The sequence below is a fragment of the Nelumbo lutea genome, chromosome 5, assembly GCF_056320005.1.
Source record: "Nelumbo lutea isolate HS-2025 chromosome 5, American lotus-T2T, whole genome shotgun sequence".
Classification (NCBI taxonomy): Eukaryota; Viridiplantae; Streptophyta; class Magnoliopsida; order Proteales; family Nelumbonaceae; genus Nelumbo; species Nelumbo lutea.
Genome location: NC_142688.1, coordinates 80,386,250 through 80,401,605, shown reverse-complemented (window position 1 = coordinate 80,401,605; position 15,356 = coordinate 80,386,250). Strand labels below are relative to the sequence as shown.

General features: G+C 40.5%; 1 protein-coding gene across 2 annotated transcripts in view; it reads right to left on the bottom strand.

Annotated features, from left to right (window-relative positions):
* The window catches only part of HEN2 (RNA helicase, ATP-dependent, SK12/DOB1 protein), a 41,372-nt gene that overhangs the window by 11,564 nt on the left and 14,452 nt on the right, over nucleotides 1-15,356 (bottom strand). For both annotated transcript variants that reach the window (XM_088947562.1, XM_088947563.1), the window contains 3 exons: nucleotides 11,012-11,326; nucleotides 10,779-10,883; nucleotides 10,622-10,690 (listed from right to left, as the gene is read on the bottom strand). In XM_088947562.1, the coding sequence (XP_088803688.1) occupies nucleotides 10,622-10,690; nucleotides 10,779-10,883; nucleotides 11,012-11,326 (489 nt within the window). The remainder of the gene's footprint in view (nucleotides 1-10,621; nucleotides 10,691-10,778; nucleotides 10,884-11,011; nucleotides 11,327-15,356) is intronic.

Genomic DNA, 15,356 nt, shown 5'->3' with positions numbered 1-15,356 from the left:
AAGCCTTTAGCCCAATTGCTAGCCATAAAAAAAAAAAAAAACAGAAAAAAATAAAAAAGGCACAAATTTTCCAACATGCATACACATGAGCTGAAGCGCAAGGTGCACTAGCCAGGTGCCTTTTGAAAGTGTTGTGCCTTGGGGCTAGGTGAGGCACATACCTTAAAATGTGCCTTGACTATGCAGCTTGGCACACCTTGTAAATCACTGCATGGTGTGTAGTTCACAATGTGAGAAGTGTAGACCTCCCAAACACAAGGAGACATAAGCTTCCTTAGGAAGAGGAAGAGGAGGAGGGGGAGGAGGAAGAAGAGGAAGGGGTGCATTCACTCTCCCTAAGGCCTCCTCTGAAACCAAGATTCCAATTGAGACCTAAACGAGAGAATGTTCCCAATCAGGAAACAGTTTGACCTATGAAGTTGGAGAGGACAAAATGTTCATGAAATTGATCTTTTAAAGGTGTTTCCCCTAACCAAAGGTCTTCCTATAACCATATGTTATCACCCCTACCCACATCATAACGGATAGAGCTAATTAACATAGGGTATACCTCATTAATTGCTTTCCAAGGAGAAACTAAAGTTAAGTGAGGATTAAGTTTTGCATCCCAACCATTTCCCTTCAGATCATTAATGCTTGTTATTACTTTGTGACACAACCTATCTCTTTTAAACAGAAATCTCCACAGCCATTTACCCAAAAAATCTGTGTTTTAGGGACAATGTTTCCTAATCCTATCCCCCCTTTTCCTTTGGTTTGCACACTTGTCCCCACTTAACCAAATGATCCTTTCTTTCCTCTCCTAGTTCCTACAAGAAATCCCTCATATATTTCTCTAATTGTCTTGCTATCTGTTTTTTGGGTTGAACATATCAGAAAACAGAAAATAAAGGGAGAAGAAAGGAAGAGAGAGAAAAGAAGAGAGACGAAGAGAATTCTAGGATCAATAAAGTTAAGCCGCCAGTCATTAGTATTTATATTAGGGCATCCCAACTAATAATAAAAGAAAGTAAGATTACAAGAATGCCCCTATGGCACTAAAGAACAAAAAAATAACAAAGAATTAATTAATTAATTAAGGAAACTAACTAACAGATTTCAACACTCCCCCTCAAGTTGGGACATAGATGTCAATCATGCCCAACTTGTCACAAATCATTGTGCCGTAGATGATGTAATCCTTTGGTGAAGATGTCTACAAGTTGATTTGTGGACCTGACATATGAAGTGCACACTTCCCCATTTACAATTTTTTACCGGATAAAATGCTTGTCGACTTCAACATGTTTAGCTCTATCATGAAGAACTGGGTTGGCTACAATGTTAATAACAACCTTGTTATCACAATACAAGGACATGCGGTTGTCAACAAGAAATCCTAATTCACCCATCAAGTTCTTTATCCACATTACTCCAGCCACTTCGTGGGACATTGCTCTATACTCAACTTCAGCACTAGACCTCGCCACAACATTCTATTTCTTGCTTCTCCATTTGACTAGGTTCCCTCCCACAAAGATACAATACCCACTAGTGGACTTTCTATCATCAACTGATCCGGCCCAGTTAGCATTTGTATATACCTCAACCTTCAAGTGTCCATTTCTTTGGAATAGTAAACCAGCCCCCATAAACTTATTTAGATACCTGAGGATTCTATAGACTACCTCTAAGTGTGTGGTCTTGGGGGCATGCATGAATTGACCAAGAACCCCCACAAGATAAGCAACATCTAGTCAGGTCATGGACAAATATAATAGCCTACCCACAAGTCTGGAATTGCTTTACATCCTTAATAATCTCACCTTGGCAATCACCTAGTCTGTGGTTTGGATCAATGGGAGAGTCAACAGGCTTAATTCCAAGTTTTCATGTATCCTGTAACAAGTCTAGGATGTATCTTCTTTGAGAAATAAAGATCCCCTTTTGTGAAAGGGCCACTTCAATTCCAATAAAATACTTCAAGAGACCTAGATCCTTCACCTCAAATTGAGTGGCTAGGAATTCCTTTAGTCTCTGATTTTCCACCTTCCAATCGCCTATGATCACTATGTCATCAACATACACTATTAGGACTGCAATTTTCCCTTCTTTTTTCACAAACAATGTATGATCAGCCTAACATTGTTTATAGCCAATCTATTGCACCGCTAAATGAAACTTGCTAAACCAAGCTCTTGGTGATTGCCTTAGTCCATACAAGGACTTCTTTAACTTGCACACTTTTTGCTCTTGGTCTTGGGCATAGAAAACAGGAGGTTGCACCATGTACACCTCTTCTTCAAAATCACCATTCAGGAAGGAATTTTTAATATCTAACCGATGGAGATCCCAATCAAGGTTAGCAGTAAGAGAGAAATGAACCCTGATAGAATTCATCTTAGCTACTAGAGCAAATGTCTTTGCCAATGATTTAAAAGGCACGCCTAGGCGCAGAGGCGAGGCGCATTTTGGGGTATGCGCCTCACCCAGGTCCTAGGTGCACCCCTTTCCGCCTCAGTATTATGGTCTAACACAGGCTTAGCCTTGCCTAAGCTTGGCAAGCTTACGTTAAGGGACACCATCGTCATTTTCGCCTGTAAGATTTTTGGGAGAATTGATGTTATCTTCAGGCAAACCACCAAAAGCTTAACGTACTCTTTGAGGAGGGGTGGTCGACCTCCTTGGGTGCCTAACCTTGACACTCCTAGACCAACTTTCCTTGCGGGGCGGCCCTGGTTAATGGCTAGCATGGTTACCAGGGTTCCTCATGGACGCACACATGCTCATGGGGACAGCGCATGGACCGGCACTGCGCTACCGACACTCAAGGGAGGCTTGGCATGCGGGCCTAGCTCAAGCATGACCCTTCACCACGCCAGCCCCTTGCCCAAGCTGATTGAGTTATCTCGTTACTCCTAGCTCACGGGAGTGTACCAGCCCAAGCGGTTGCCTCTCAACATGGCACACAGGTGTCCATCATCATCGGCATACAAGAGACCCATCACATCGGTGCCCAATTGCCTTTCTTAAAAAGGCACAGGCCTCACCTTGTACCTTGCACCTCAGGCACAAATTGGCCCTTGCACTTTTAAGACACTAGTCTTTGCATAGTCTACTCCATACACCTGAGTAAACCCTTTTGCCACCAACCAGGCTTTATACCTTTCTATCATGCCATTTACCTTGTGCTTTGCTATAAAAAACCCATTTGCACCCTACTGGTTCCTTACCCACAGGAAGATCAACTAACTTCCATGTACTATTTTTATGTAAGGCATTTATCTCCTTTGATTGCATCTGTCCACTCAAGTACCCTCTGCCACATTTTTAGGTATAGGAACACTATCAATGGAAGAGAGGTAAGCACAAAAGGAGGGTGAGATGTTCTCATATGAGACAAAATGGGAGAAAGGATGTTTGGTGGTACAAGACCCAACTCCCTTCCTTGTGCAATAGGAATGTCACGGTAAATGGTAGATGAAGAATGAATAGTAGTAGGATCAAGAATATCAACATGAATAATAGTACCTGGTTGGATAGGATTTGTTCCCCATGGATCTAATGATGTTGGTGGTATAGCTTCAAGTTGCTCGACAACTTTTGAACTTGGCTGGCCTTACAACGACAAAGGAAGACACGAAATGGAGGGTCGGGTAGAGGAGGAAGTACTTGGACATGTTTCTCCTCCACCCTATTCTCCCCCTGAGGAGAAACAGGAAAGAAATGATCACTTTCAAAGAAAGGCACATCCATAGAAACATAGTATTTCTTGGAAACAGGGTCAAAACAACAATAACCCTTTTGTGAAGAAGGATAGCCCAAAAATACATATGGAATAACACAAGAATCAAGTTTACCACGAGTAAGAGACAAGTTTTGAATAAAACAACGACAATCAAACACAGGAAGAGGGATAGAAAAAAGATGAGCTTTAGGGAAGAAGAGCTGATGAGGGGCCTTGTACCCTAGCAAGTGAGATGGCATGCGGTTGATGAGATAAGCAGCACATAACAAAACATCTAACCAAAAACGTTTTGGAGCATTCATGTGGATAAGTAACCCACGAGCCACTTCAAGGAGATGGCAGTTTTTCCTTTCTACAACATCATTTTGATGAGGAGTTTTGGCACAAGAACTACGACAGATAGACCCACACAAAGCAAAGAACTCCGTAAGGTCACTGTGGAAGTACCCTTTCCCATTGTCAGATTGGAAAATTCGAATCTCCATCTAAAATTGAATGAATATCATGCATTGGAAATCCTTTACAATTTTTGGCACTTTATCTCTAGACCGCATGGGATAAACCCATGTATATCTAGAGTAGTCATCAATAAGTGTAATGAAGTATTTATAGCCAAGCTCAGATGATAAGGTAATAGGGCCCCAAACATCAGAGTAAACAATAAGGAAAGGGAAATCAGATTTATTATTTCTTGAAGAAAAATGATTTATACAATGTTTGCTCAAGTGACAAGTTTGACATTTAAATTCAAACACTGGAACTACTTTAAACAAATTTAGAAGCAAGACCTTTAGTGGCTCAAAAGATAAATGACCCAAACGACTATGCCATAAATAGACTTAACTCTTACTAGACTGACTCATAGACTCAATAACCGCAAGACTAGCTTTATTCTCTAGCATGTAAAGACCATCCACCATACAACCTCTACCAATCATCTTCCCCAAGTCCAAATCCTACAATACACAAGAAAGGAAAAAGGTCACTAAACAGTTTAATGAGTTTGTTATGCTATTGACAGAAAACAAATTTATAGGCGATCGTGGAACATGTAACGCATTAGAAAGGGTATGTCCAAAAGGAAGGTATACAATGCCTTGACCAGCAATGGTGGAAAAAGAGCCAACATCTAATCTCACCTTGTCCCTACCAAATAAAATGTGATAGGATTGAAAACAATTTTACTTACCCGTCATATGATTTGAGGCTCTAGAGTCAACTATGCAAGAGGAATCTGATGAATGAGAGGACACATGGAAGGCGATGGCAGAGTTACCATTACCTAAAGTAGATGCAAAGGAAGTCGAGGCAAGAGGAGTAGAATCCATCTGGCGAATTTCCCTCCCATATAGATCCAAATGGTCACAGAAAGAGTTAATAATATCTTCCCGGGAATCATTTCCAGGAAGGCTGATAGTGGTAGACTGTTGAGACTCCTGAGAGGCTAAGTTTGTTGTATAGAACTTTTATTGACCTTGTCATACCGGCTTCTTATTTTGATCCGATTTCTTTTTTTTTTTTTTGATAAATAAATGAGATTTATTAATCAGCATAGGGGAATAGTACAATGTCCCAAGGAGAGGCACGAGATGCAACCTCTCCTGGTTAGTTAAGTACAGCTTCCACTATATTATAACAACTTACAAAGTAGCACAAAAAAGGACATCCCTAGATACCCCTGTATAGCTAGAGAATGAGCCATAGTATTAGCTAACCTACTTACCCATTTTACCTCAAATCTCATGTTCCTAGTTAACCACTTTACTTTTTTATGAGTTCTTTGTAGCCCCAAATGGTAGCATCCGGGTTAAGCAACCACCTTGTTACCACCTGAGAGTCCCCTTCAACTAGGAGATGCTCCACCCCAAGTTGGTTAGCAATCTAAATTCCTTGCACTACAGCTAGTATTTCCGCCCACATAATGTCCCCCACTCCCACCGGTCCTGAGAATAAGGAGATGATGTTGTTGTCATTGTTCCTTAGGACACCCCCAATACCCGATGGCCCAAGGTTACCTTGGCTGCTTCCATCAAAATTTAACTTGATAATACCTTCTAACGGTGAATCCCATTCTAATAATCTTTTGTTCTTCTTTGTAGAAGTATTAGCTATTACTAACCAATTCCTTCACAAATCATCAAAAGAGAAACTTGTTAGAAGGCAGTCCTTCACTTCTAATATTAGCTATTACTAACCATTCTAATAATCTTGTTAGAAGGCAGTCCTTCACTTCTAATCTTCCTTCCTTCTCTAAGAAAACTCTTGCATTCCTTTCCTCCCATAGTGTTCATAAGGTTGCTACCTTGACTCATTTGCACATGAACTTGCCTCTTCTAGTGTGCCAAACAAAAAGAAGGGTTAAATAACATACTCAAATCAGTTGGCGGAGACAACCTCCCTCCAAATAAACTAAGGCTCCAACTCCATAAGTCTATAGCAAGGGAGCAGGAAATCAGCGAATGGAAACAGTCCTCATTCTGGGCCATGCACAAGAAACACCAATTCGGGGAGAGACATAGATAGGGTCTCTTTTTCTACAAGCTTTCCAAGGTATTGATTTTCCCATGGTGGACTTCCCAACAGAATACAGCAATTTTTGCAGGGATAGGTCGGGCCCAATCTCTTTGAAGGGGAACCCTTGGGAGATGGGATTGGAACTGAGGAATTTTTTAAAAGAAGAGCAAGTGAAAACACCTTTAGGAAGGGGAGTCCAGACTCTTTGATCAGAAGTGGGGTCCAAACAAACAGCCTCTAGTAAATGAAGAAGCTCAGTGATACAAATCAACTCACCACCCCTCAAACCCCTACGAAAACCGAAATCCCAGCTTAAAGACAGGGGACTCAATGGGTTCGGAAAAAAATTTGCAATCTGCCCATTTTTGTAAAGGGATAGGGAATAAAGCGATGGGAATCGATCTTTGAGGGGTTGAATACCCACCCAAACATCCTCCCAAAACCTAATAACATCACCAGAGCAAGCATCATACCTAATAAAACTGAGGAAGCGAGGAAGAATGCCATGTATAGCTCTCCGAGGTGTTGTGAGGGTAGCTCGACGAGATATCCTGACATCCCAACCATTTCCTGAGCAGCCATAAATACTCAACACCACCTCATGCCATAATCTCTCTCTCTCTCTGGATCATCTCACTTCCCTAGGAGGGCTACATTCTTCAACACTATATTCCCTATCCCTAGACCCCCTTCTTCCTTAGGTTTATTAACTATCTCCCATCTAACCAGATGAACCTTCTTCACCTCCCCTGGTTCCCACAGAAAGTCCCTCATTATCTTCTCCAGTTTCTTAGCCTCCCTTGGTGGAATCCTGAACACTGATAGGTAGTAGGTTGGAAGGTTGGAAAGTGTAGCCCTAATCAAGGTCACCCTACCCCCTATTGAAATGTAATTGATCCGATTTCTTACTCAACTCCTAAGCCCACTTTGGCTTCCCATGGAAGTCCCAACATGTATCCCTGATATCTCTAGCCTTCTAACAATGAGTACACCATAACTTATCCTTATCATCAACTTTCTTCTAGAAATCACCCTTCTTAAAAGAATTGCTGCCTCCTACACCCACACTCCCTTTTGCTAATAAGGCAACTTGCTCCCCCTTTGAGTCATTAATCACATTCCGCCTGCTCTCTTCGGATTGTACTAGGGCATACACTTCTTGTACTGAAGGAAGATCTTAAATTCCTAATATCTGAACTCTAAGAGACTTATATATTGGGTTCAGCCCCAAGAGGAAAGCAAAGACTCATTACTAGGAAACCAGAGACTTGTAGGCCCTAGAATCAGCATCACACTTCCAGTCTATGTTCTGATAGTGGTCTAGTTCTTTCCATGTCGAGGTCAAATCTGAGTAACATGAGGAGACACCTTTCCCCATGCTTACAAGTAGAGGAGGCAGCTTGCAACTGGTATATTTTGGCATAGTGACATTGCTCTAAACAAGTAGATTTTGTCTACTCCCAAATCTCAACAGCTGTTTCAGCCCACATGAATGCCTTCCTGACCGGAGGCAGCATGGAAAGTAGCAGACATGACATCACCATGTTGTTTTCCCGATCCCATCTATCATGCTCTGCACCCTGAGACTTCGGTTCTTTGGTTTTACCATTAATAAAACCCACCTTCCCCCTGGCAGTTATGTACAGTTTAATTCCCCTTAACCATTCTAGGTAATTGAAACCATCAAACGGTATTACAGCCATGGGGAAGATCATATCAAATCCTTCACTCACTCCACCTTGATTGGAAGGCCCACTAGACACACTAGAATCCTCAGATGACATGATATAAAGTCTGATTTGGCAGTTCAGTTCAGTTCAGACACAATTCAGTGACAGTTCAGCCGAGTTCAGTTCACAGTTACACGGGAAGCCCAGTCTAGTTCAGTCAAATAATAGATCTTAGGAACACCACACACATATAAGGTGGCAATTCAGGAACTAGGCAGCCCTTATATATAACCCTTCATCAACTACTTGAGCACACAGCCACTATAATTCCCCTAGAGACATTACCAAACCACTGTCACACAATCACAGGTCATTCAGACCTACACCACCCAGTTGTCTGGTACAAGAAACAGGATCACCCGATCCACAATTCCAAAAAAAAAAAAAAAGTGGTTGCAGGTTATCTAGACCTCTAAAACCCACTTACCTGGGTAAAAGAAAGTATCACACGATCCATAGAACTAAGAAGACTTGCCTTCACAGCATCAGAGTTCCCTTCTTTTAGGGTTTTCTTGGCACACGACCAAGAAAGAAAGGAAGAGAACCTAAAAGGAAGCCCTTCAGATCAGTTCAACCCACTCCCTAATCAGATTTGATCAACAGTAGAGGAGGAACTGAGAGATTAGGAAGAAGAAACTGAGAAGACTTTGTCACACTGCTTCTAACCCCAGAAAACCCGCTCTGATACCATGTTCTCTGGGTTGAACATATCAGAGAAACAGAAAAGAAAGAGAGAAGAAAGGAAGAGAGAGAAGAGAAAAGAGACGAAGAGAACTCTGGGATCAAAAAAGTTGTCATTAGTATTTATATTAGGGTGTCCCAACTAATAATAAAAGAAAGTAAGATTACAAGAATGCCCCTGCAGCACTGAAGAACAGAAAAATAACAAAGAATTAATTAATTAGTTAAGGAAACTAACTAACAGATTTCAACACTATCTTGGTCGGGATATGGAAGGTGGACAGAAAGTAAATAGGTAGATTTGCTAAATGTAGCTCTAATTAGGGTGATTCTTCCTCCTAAAGGAATATAATTTCTTTTCCAAAGGGCTAGCTTCTTTGCAAACCTCTCAAGCACCGACTTCCAAAATCCATCAAACCTCGGGTTTCTAACTTTTCTTTTTTTTCTTCTCTTCTTCACATGAATATGTTGATTTTCTATATTTTAAAACTAAGCTTATTGGCAACTACTAGTGAAAGATGACCCCTATGGAACCTAGGGAATTACCCTAGGATGCAGGGCTTTGCTAAAGAAAAATATCATCTATGCAATGCCCAGATACAACCTGTCACCTAGCCTCATCTTAGCAATTAGAAAACCATGCTTGTTATTCAGATCAATACTATTGTTTTTCTGCTGAGACATCAATAAAGAACTTTATTTCTGTTTTTACCACAACTGACAGTTAATAGTAGAATTTCTTCTTGCTTCTTCTATCTTTCTTCCTTGTGCCTGGTAACACTTGTATCTGAAACTTACTGGCTACGGCTGCTTTGAAGGATTTTTCTGCTTTATATGCATCTGACTAATCAGTTGCCATCTCCTATTTATGCATGATGTTTCTTCTTATCAAAATTTGTATGGTTGTATGCCTGACTATTCCAGACTGCATGTGTGTGCATGATGCTTAGAATGCTTGTTTTAGGCAAAAGTTAGGGAACAAGTGCTTCCTATTTCTAAAAAGAGTACAAAATATAGGCCTAGCCAATTAGCATTGAAACCATAAAAAGAGGCTAAAATTTATGTAACATGACAATGAAATAGCTAAAGAAAATGTCTTTCAGGTCTACACTCCTATACATGCGCTATTGAGACTCCATTAACACCTATCAAGATCCATCAGGCTCCAATTTAGCTCAAGAAGAGGGATGAAATCCATTTATTCGTCATCCATATCGATCTTTAAAGTCTGCTAAGTGTGAACCCTAGTTTTTCTTTCCAGAGTAAAAGGTAAAGAATCCTAGTTTCACAATTCATTTTCTCTCAACCCATTAATTCTAGCAGTACCCTTTAAAACCTTCACTTTCCAAGCCTACTCAAGACCATAGCAACTGTAATTAAACTTCAAATAATTCTGTTGACAAAATAAATAAATAAAACAGGAGGACCATATCTAGACCATCCCCCCAAAGACTCCAGATCACTATGATGATTATTGGATGATAGCCTTGGGCCTTTCCATGTTTAACTGCTGTCAAGAGAATCCATTGCACTAAATTGGATCACCATTTAGTGTCTACTGCTTAAACCGTAAAAATAGTCCTGCACAATCTAATCTACGAGATTCTTTAATCACCTAGTTTATCCTACATCCAATGAATTTGAACCCCTTTTCCATCTTGGCAATGTCTAAACTGTATCAATGAACTAATACATATTCAGGAATCTCACCGGAGGATACCTTGTAATTTCATAACAAGTAAGTGTACTTCATATCTGAATTCTCAACAAAGTGAACAAACAAACAAAGCAATCATGGGTAATTTGGTAAAGAATGAGCAAGTGGCAGAGAGAGACAGAGATAAGAATTTTTTGGTGAAGGCAAGGAAATATTTTTTGACAAGCAGGAAGTTAGGGAAACAATAACAATACAAAAGAAAATTCCCTGACTAAAATAAATAAAAGGAAATATGGATAGGCACAAATTTACCTGCTCATCAATCATTATGATACAAATGCCACGTTCATCTTTTCCACGACGACCAGCTCTTCCACTCATCTATCATATTGAAAGCATCCCTTAATAAGGATAGAATAAATCCACCAAGAATGCCACAATGAATGCAACTGATGAAATACCCACTTACCTGGATGTACTCACCAGATCCAATATAGCGATGACTATCACCATCCCATTTCTTAACAGATGTGAAAACAACAGTTTTGGCAGGCATGTTTAAACCCATGGCAAACTGTCACAGAAAGCCAGGCAAACAGTTAGCAATTCAACATAAAATATGAAATGCATTAGAAACTAGACATGGTAAAAGAAAAACTGCCATGGAAAAGAAACTGCATAGGTTCCTGATAATCATCTTACTGTTTCTGTAGCAAAAAGAGCCTTCACAAGGCCTTCTTGGAAGAGAAGTTCCACCAATTCCTTAATTATTGGAAGAAGTCCAGAATGATGAACAGCAATGCCTCGTTGAAGTAGCGGTAACATTAACTCAATAGCAGGTAGGTTTCTGTCTTCCTCATTCAAGCAAAGCACTGCATTTCGGAAAACCTGTTCAACATCATCTTTTTCCTCTTTGGTGTTAAAATCAAGTTTGGACATGGACATTGCATGTTGTTCACACTCTCTTCTACTGAAGCTGAAAATGATAACCGGTTGAAATTTTCGCTCCATAATCATCTGAAGTACAAGAGAATCCCAACAGACACCATCTAAGAAATAGTGTGTAATTATTATGCAAAATAACCCGGGTGATAATGACACCATGATAATAAGAAAACCCTAACCAGGATAAATTGCTAGTTGACTGATAAAAAGAAACATTAGTTTAAAACACTAACAGATCCCTAGGTCAAACCAGAAAGAGAGATTGAAGTGCCTCTATAAGAATTTAATGGTTACTATATCTAACAGAAAGACTGTCAGTGTAAAGATGGAAAAAGGAAATTTTTTTGGACCAATAACAGGTAACTTCAATAAAATAAGATTCAAACATATATAAAGCAGCTAGCCTTGGCTAGCCATTACAACATCGAACTTAATTAATCATTTCCCAATTACAAGGTGTGTGGTTTTATTGGGATCTTTTCTGGGACTTCTTAGAATGTTTCTTGCTTCTGGTGATATCTTATCACCTCCTTTTGTACTTTTATCTTTTTTTAATGAATTTTTATTTGATTCTTCAAAAAAATAAAATTAATCATTAGTATCTGTTTCCCCCTAACTTGGCTAACCATCAGCAGCCACAGAGTTCGCATACCTTGGAGTACAGGAAAACCTAATATTTATTTCAGCCAAGCCATCTCTCTTAATGCATATCTGAATTTCCAATATACCCCTTTCAGCATTCTTCAGCCATCCTATGACCACCTTCAGATCCTCTACCAAGATATTGCTGAGGTTGAATGATTTAACCACTTACAGACCCTGCAGAATGGCATTCACTTCTGCTGTGGTCAAATTTTCAAAGCCTAAAGGACTTGAGTATTGCCATAAGCATCCCAAAAAGCTCCCTGATACCTGAGGGTCCTAGTTTGTCCAAGCTGCATCCATCAACTTTTTTCCTTTTTTTTGCTTGTTAACTTAACATTTTATTAAGATGAGAGAATTGAGGTTACAAATAATCAGGTCCTGCATCCATCAACATATAACTTGGTTGAGTTGTCTTGGGTTGGGTCCCATTCCACATTAACAATAACTTTCTTGAGGAAGAGACTACAACCTGTTCCCAATAACCATTTAAACAAATCTAATGTCTTCACTTCACCCAATAGATGGTCTTTTTTTTGAAAGGTAAGGTAAAAATTATTAATAATAGAAGAAAAGATACAACAGAATCCTAGCCAGAGGAGGATTGTCCAAGGACCAACTCAGATTACAGACTCCAAAGGGACTAGGACCTGAGCAACAGAGGCACATTCAGGTGCTTGAATTCAGAATTTACAGACACCCAAGAAATCAGCTTGCTAACCACTCACTGCACTAACTCAACTGGGCTTTTCATTTTGTTACAAAAGATTCCATTCTTTCTTTCAGACCAAAGAACAGCTGCAGGAATGGTTTTCCACACCAACTTACCTTTTTCTTCAAACCCCCGATCTTCCAGCAGCACAGCAGGTCTTTGACAGAGCTCGGCATAACCCAGCAGTTCCCAAGTCCCAACAGATTTAAGGAAGTGCTCCCACACCTGAGAAGAAACTGGGCAGTGAATAGTTAGGTGATCTGTAGACTCGGGCGCAGAAGACCACAAAGGCCACAAGAAACATCCGGGAGCTGTAACCCTCTTCTTTCCAAATTGATTCTAGATAGGCACTTGTTTAAAACCATAGTCCAGACTAGAAAATTAGACTTGGAAGGACTGATTGGATTCCAAATCTGCTTGCTAGGAAAACCAGAAGAGTCTGGACTGCTGAGCTTGAAAACCAAGGATTTGACTGAGAAGCAACCATCACCACTCCATTTCCAGCTCCATTCATCCTCCAAATTGACACCTATACCCTGTCCCTGTAACAGTTCCCACAGCTCCAAAATCTCACCCATCTCCCAATCACACAAGTTTCTTCTAAATTGAGGGACCCATGTCACAGAATTATCAGAGTGGACATAGGATTCAGCCACCGAGACATCATGATTAGCAGCACATTGAAAAAGGAGAAGTAAGGCCTCAGCCAAGGAACTATCCATACACCATGGGTCCTTCCAAAACCTCAGTCTATCACCTCTGCCCACCTTAAAGCTTAAACCTTCCGAGATAACAGGAAAAATCTTCTTAATGCCCTTCCAAATAGAGCAGCCCCAATTTGGATGAGGGTCTTGAGATCTCCAATTATCCCAATCCACCCCATACTTAGCAGCTATTAGGTTCCTCCACCATGAATTTCTTTCTGAGGCAAATCTCCAGATCCATGTGCTGAGAAGGACAGAATTAAATACCTTTAACTTCCTTATTCCCAGACCACCTCCCTCCATGGGGAGGCACACTTGATCCCAATTAACAAGATGGAATTTTCTTTTCTTCTTCCCAACCTTTCCAGAGAAAACTCCTATGTAAGTTCTCCAACCTTTTTGCTGTTTTAACTGGGATAAGGTAAAGAGAGAAGAAATAAGTGGGAAGATTAGGGTGTACTTTTTATAAGGGTCACTCTGCCCCCACCTGAGAGGTATTTATCCTTCCAAGAGGACAGCTTTTTCTCCATCCTCTCAATAACTAGATCCCTAATAGCAGTAGAACACTTTGCCCCAAAGGGAAGCCCCAAATATTTCACAGGAAGGAATTCCACCTAGCAAGCCATCAACCTAGCACACTCCTCCATATTAGGCACCTCGCCCACCAGAATAATCAGACTTTTATTCAGATTTACTTTAAGACCTGAGAAAACTTCAAACCAGCAAAGAATCCCAAACAAGATCTCCGACTGGTTTGGAGAGGCATCCAAGAAGCCAAGGGAACAAATTGGAGGGTGTTGGCTTTCTCCTCCCCTGGGAAGTTGCAAAGCCTTCCCAAATGCCCTCCCCAGCAGTCCTCTTGCTGAACAAAGAAAGTAATTCCAATGGCACACAGAAAAAGCAGGGGAGAGAGAGAGGGTTTCTCTGTCTTAATCCTCTAGAGCTTTCAAAGAAACCTGCGGATTGTTCATTTATCAGAACAGAAATTTTGGGGAAAGAAATGCAAATTTTGATCCAGTTCCTCAATTTCTATCCAGAGTTCATTCTCTCAATCACAAAATCCAGGCACTTCCGGTTTACATGATCATAAGCTTTTTCAATATCCAACTTGCAAACCAGACCAGGAATCCCCTCCCTCCTCCTAGAGTCAATGAGCTCATTTGCAATGAGAACAGAGTCTAGTATTTGCCTACCTGGTACAAAGGCACATTGGTTATTGGAGATCACACTATTCAAAACCCCTTTCAACCTTTCAGCCAACACTTTGGCCAAGATTTTGTAAAAGCCATTCAGAAGACTTGTATATCTAAAGTCTTTTAAGTTCACAGCCCCTTCAACTTTCGGGATAAGGGGGATAAAGGTGGCATTCAAACTTCTTTGCAAGGGAGCATTTGTATGGAAAGCATGAAAGACATTTATCAAGTCATGTTTTACAAAATCCCAGCACTTGACATAAAAGAGATTAGATAAGCCATCCAGCCCTGGGGATTTCTCACCTTCCATCTTGCTGATTTCTTCCTTGATTTCCTCCTCCGTAAAAGGTCTCTCAAGATACAACTTATGTTCTTCACTTAGCTGCTTGAAAGGAAAGTCCAAGGGAAGGGGTCTAATAGCCCAGTTTTCCTTGTATAGGTTTTTATAGAAAGTAGTGGCAATCAGTTTGATTTCAGCAGCGGAATTCCCCCACTCTTTCTTCACATTCCAGCTTACTAATTGAAGAAGCTCTGTTCCAGGCATTGATCATTTTATGAAAAAAATGTGTTTCTATCCCCCACCCTCAACCAAGTGGTCTTAGCTCTCTGTCTCCATCTTATCTCATCTTTGACTGCCAACTTCTCATACATGGTTTTTCCCTTAATTCTTTTGAGCCTTAAGTCCTCAGAGATTGGGCCTAGTTCTTCAGTTCTATCAGTATCTTCTATTATACTTAGACAGGCTCTCTGCCTCACTTTTATACTTTCGATATTACCTCCATCTCCCTCTGTTTACCATTTATGTCACTATCATTTCTTTCCAACCATATGCCCCACAAGTAGCAGCCTGA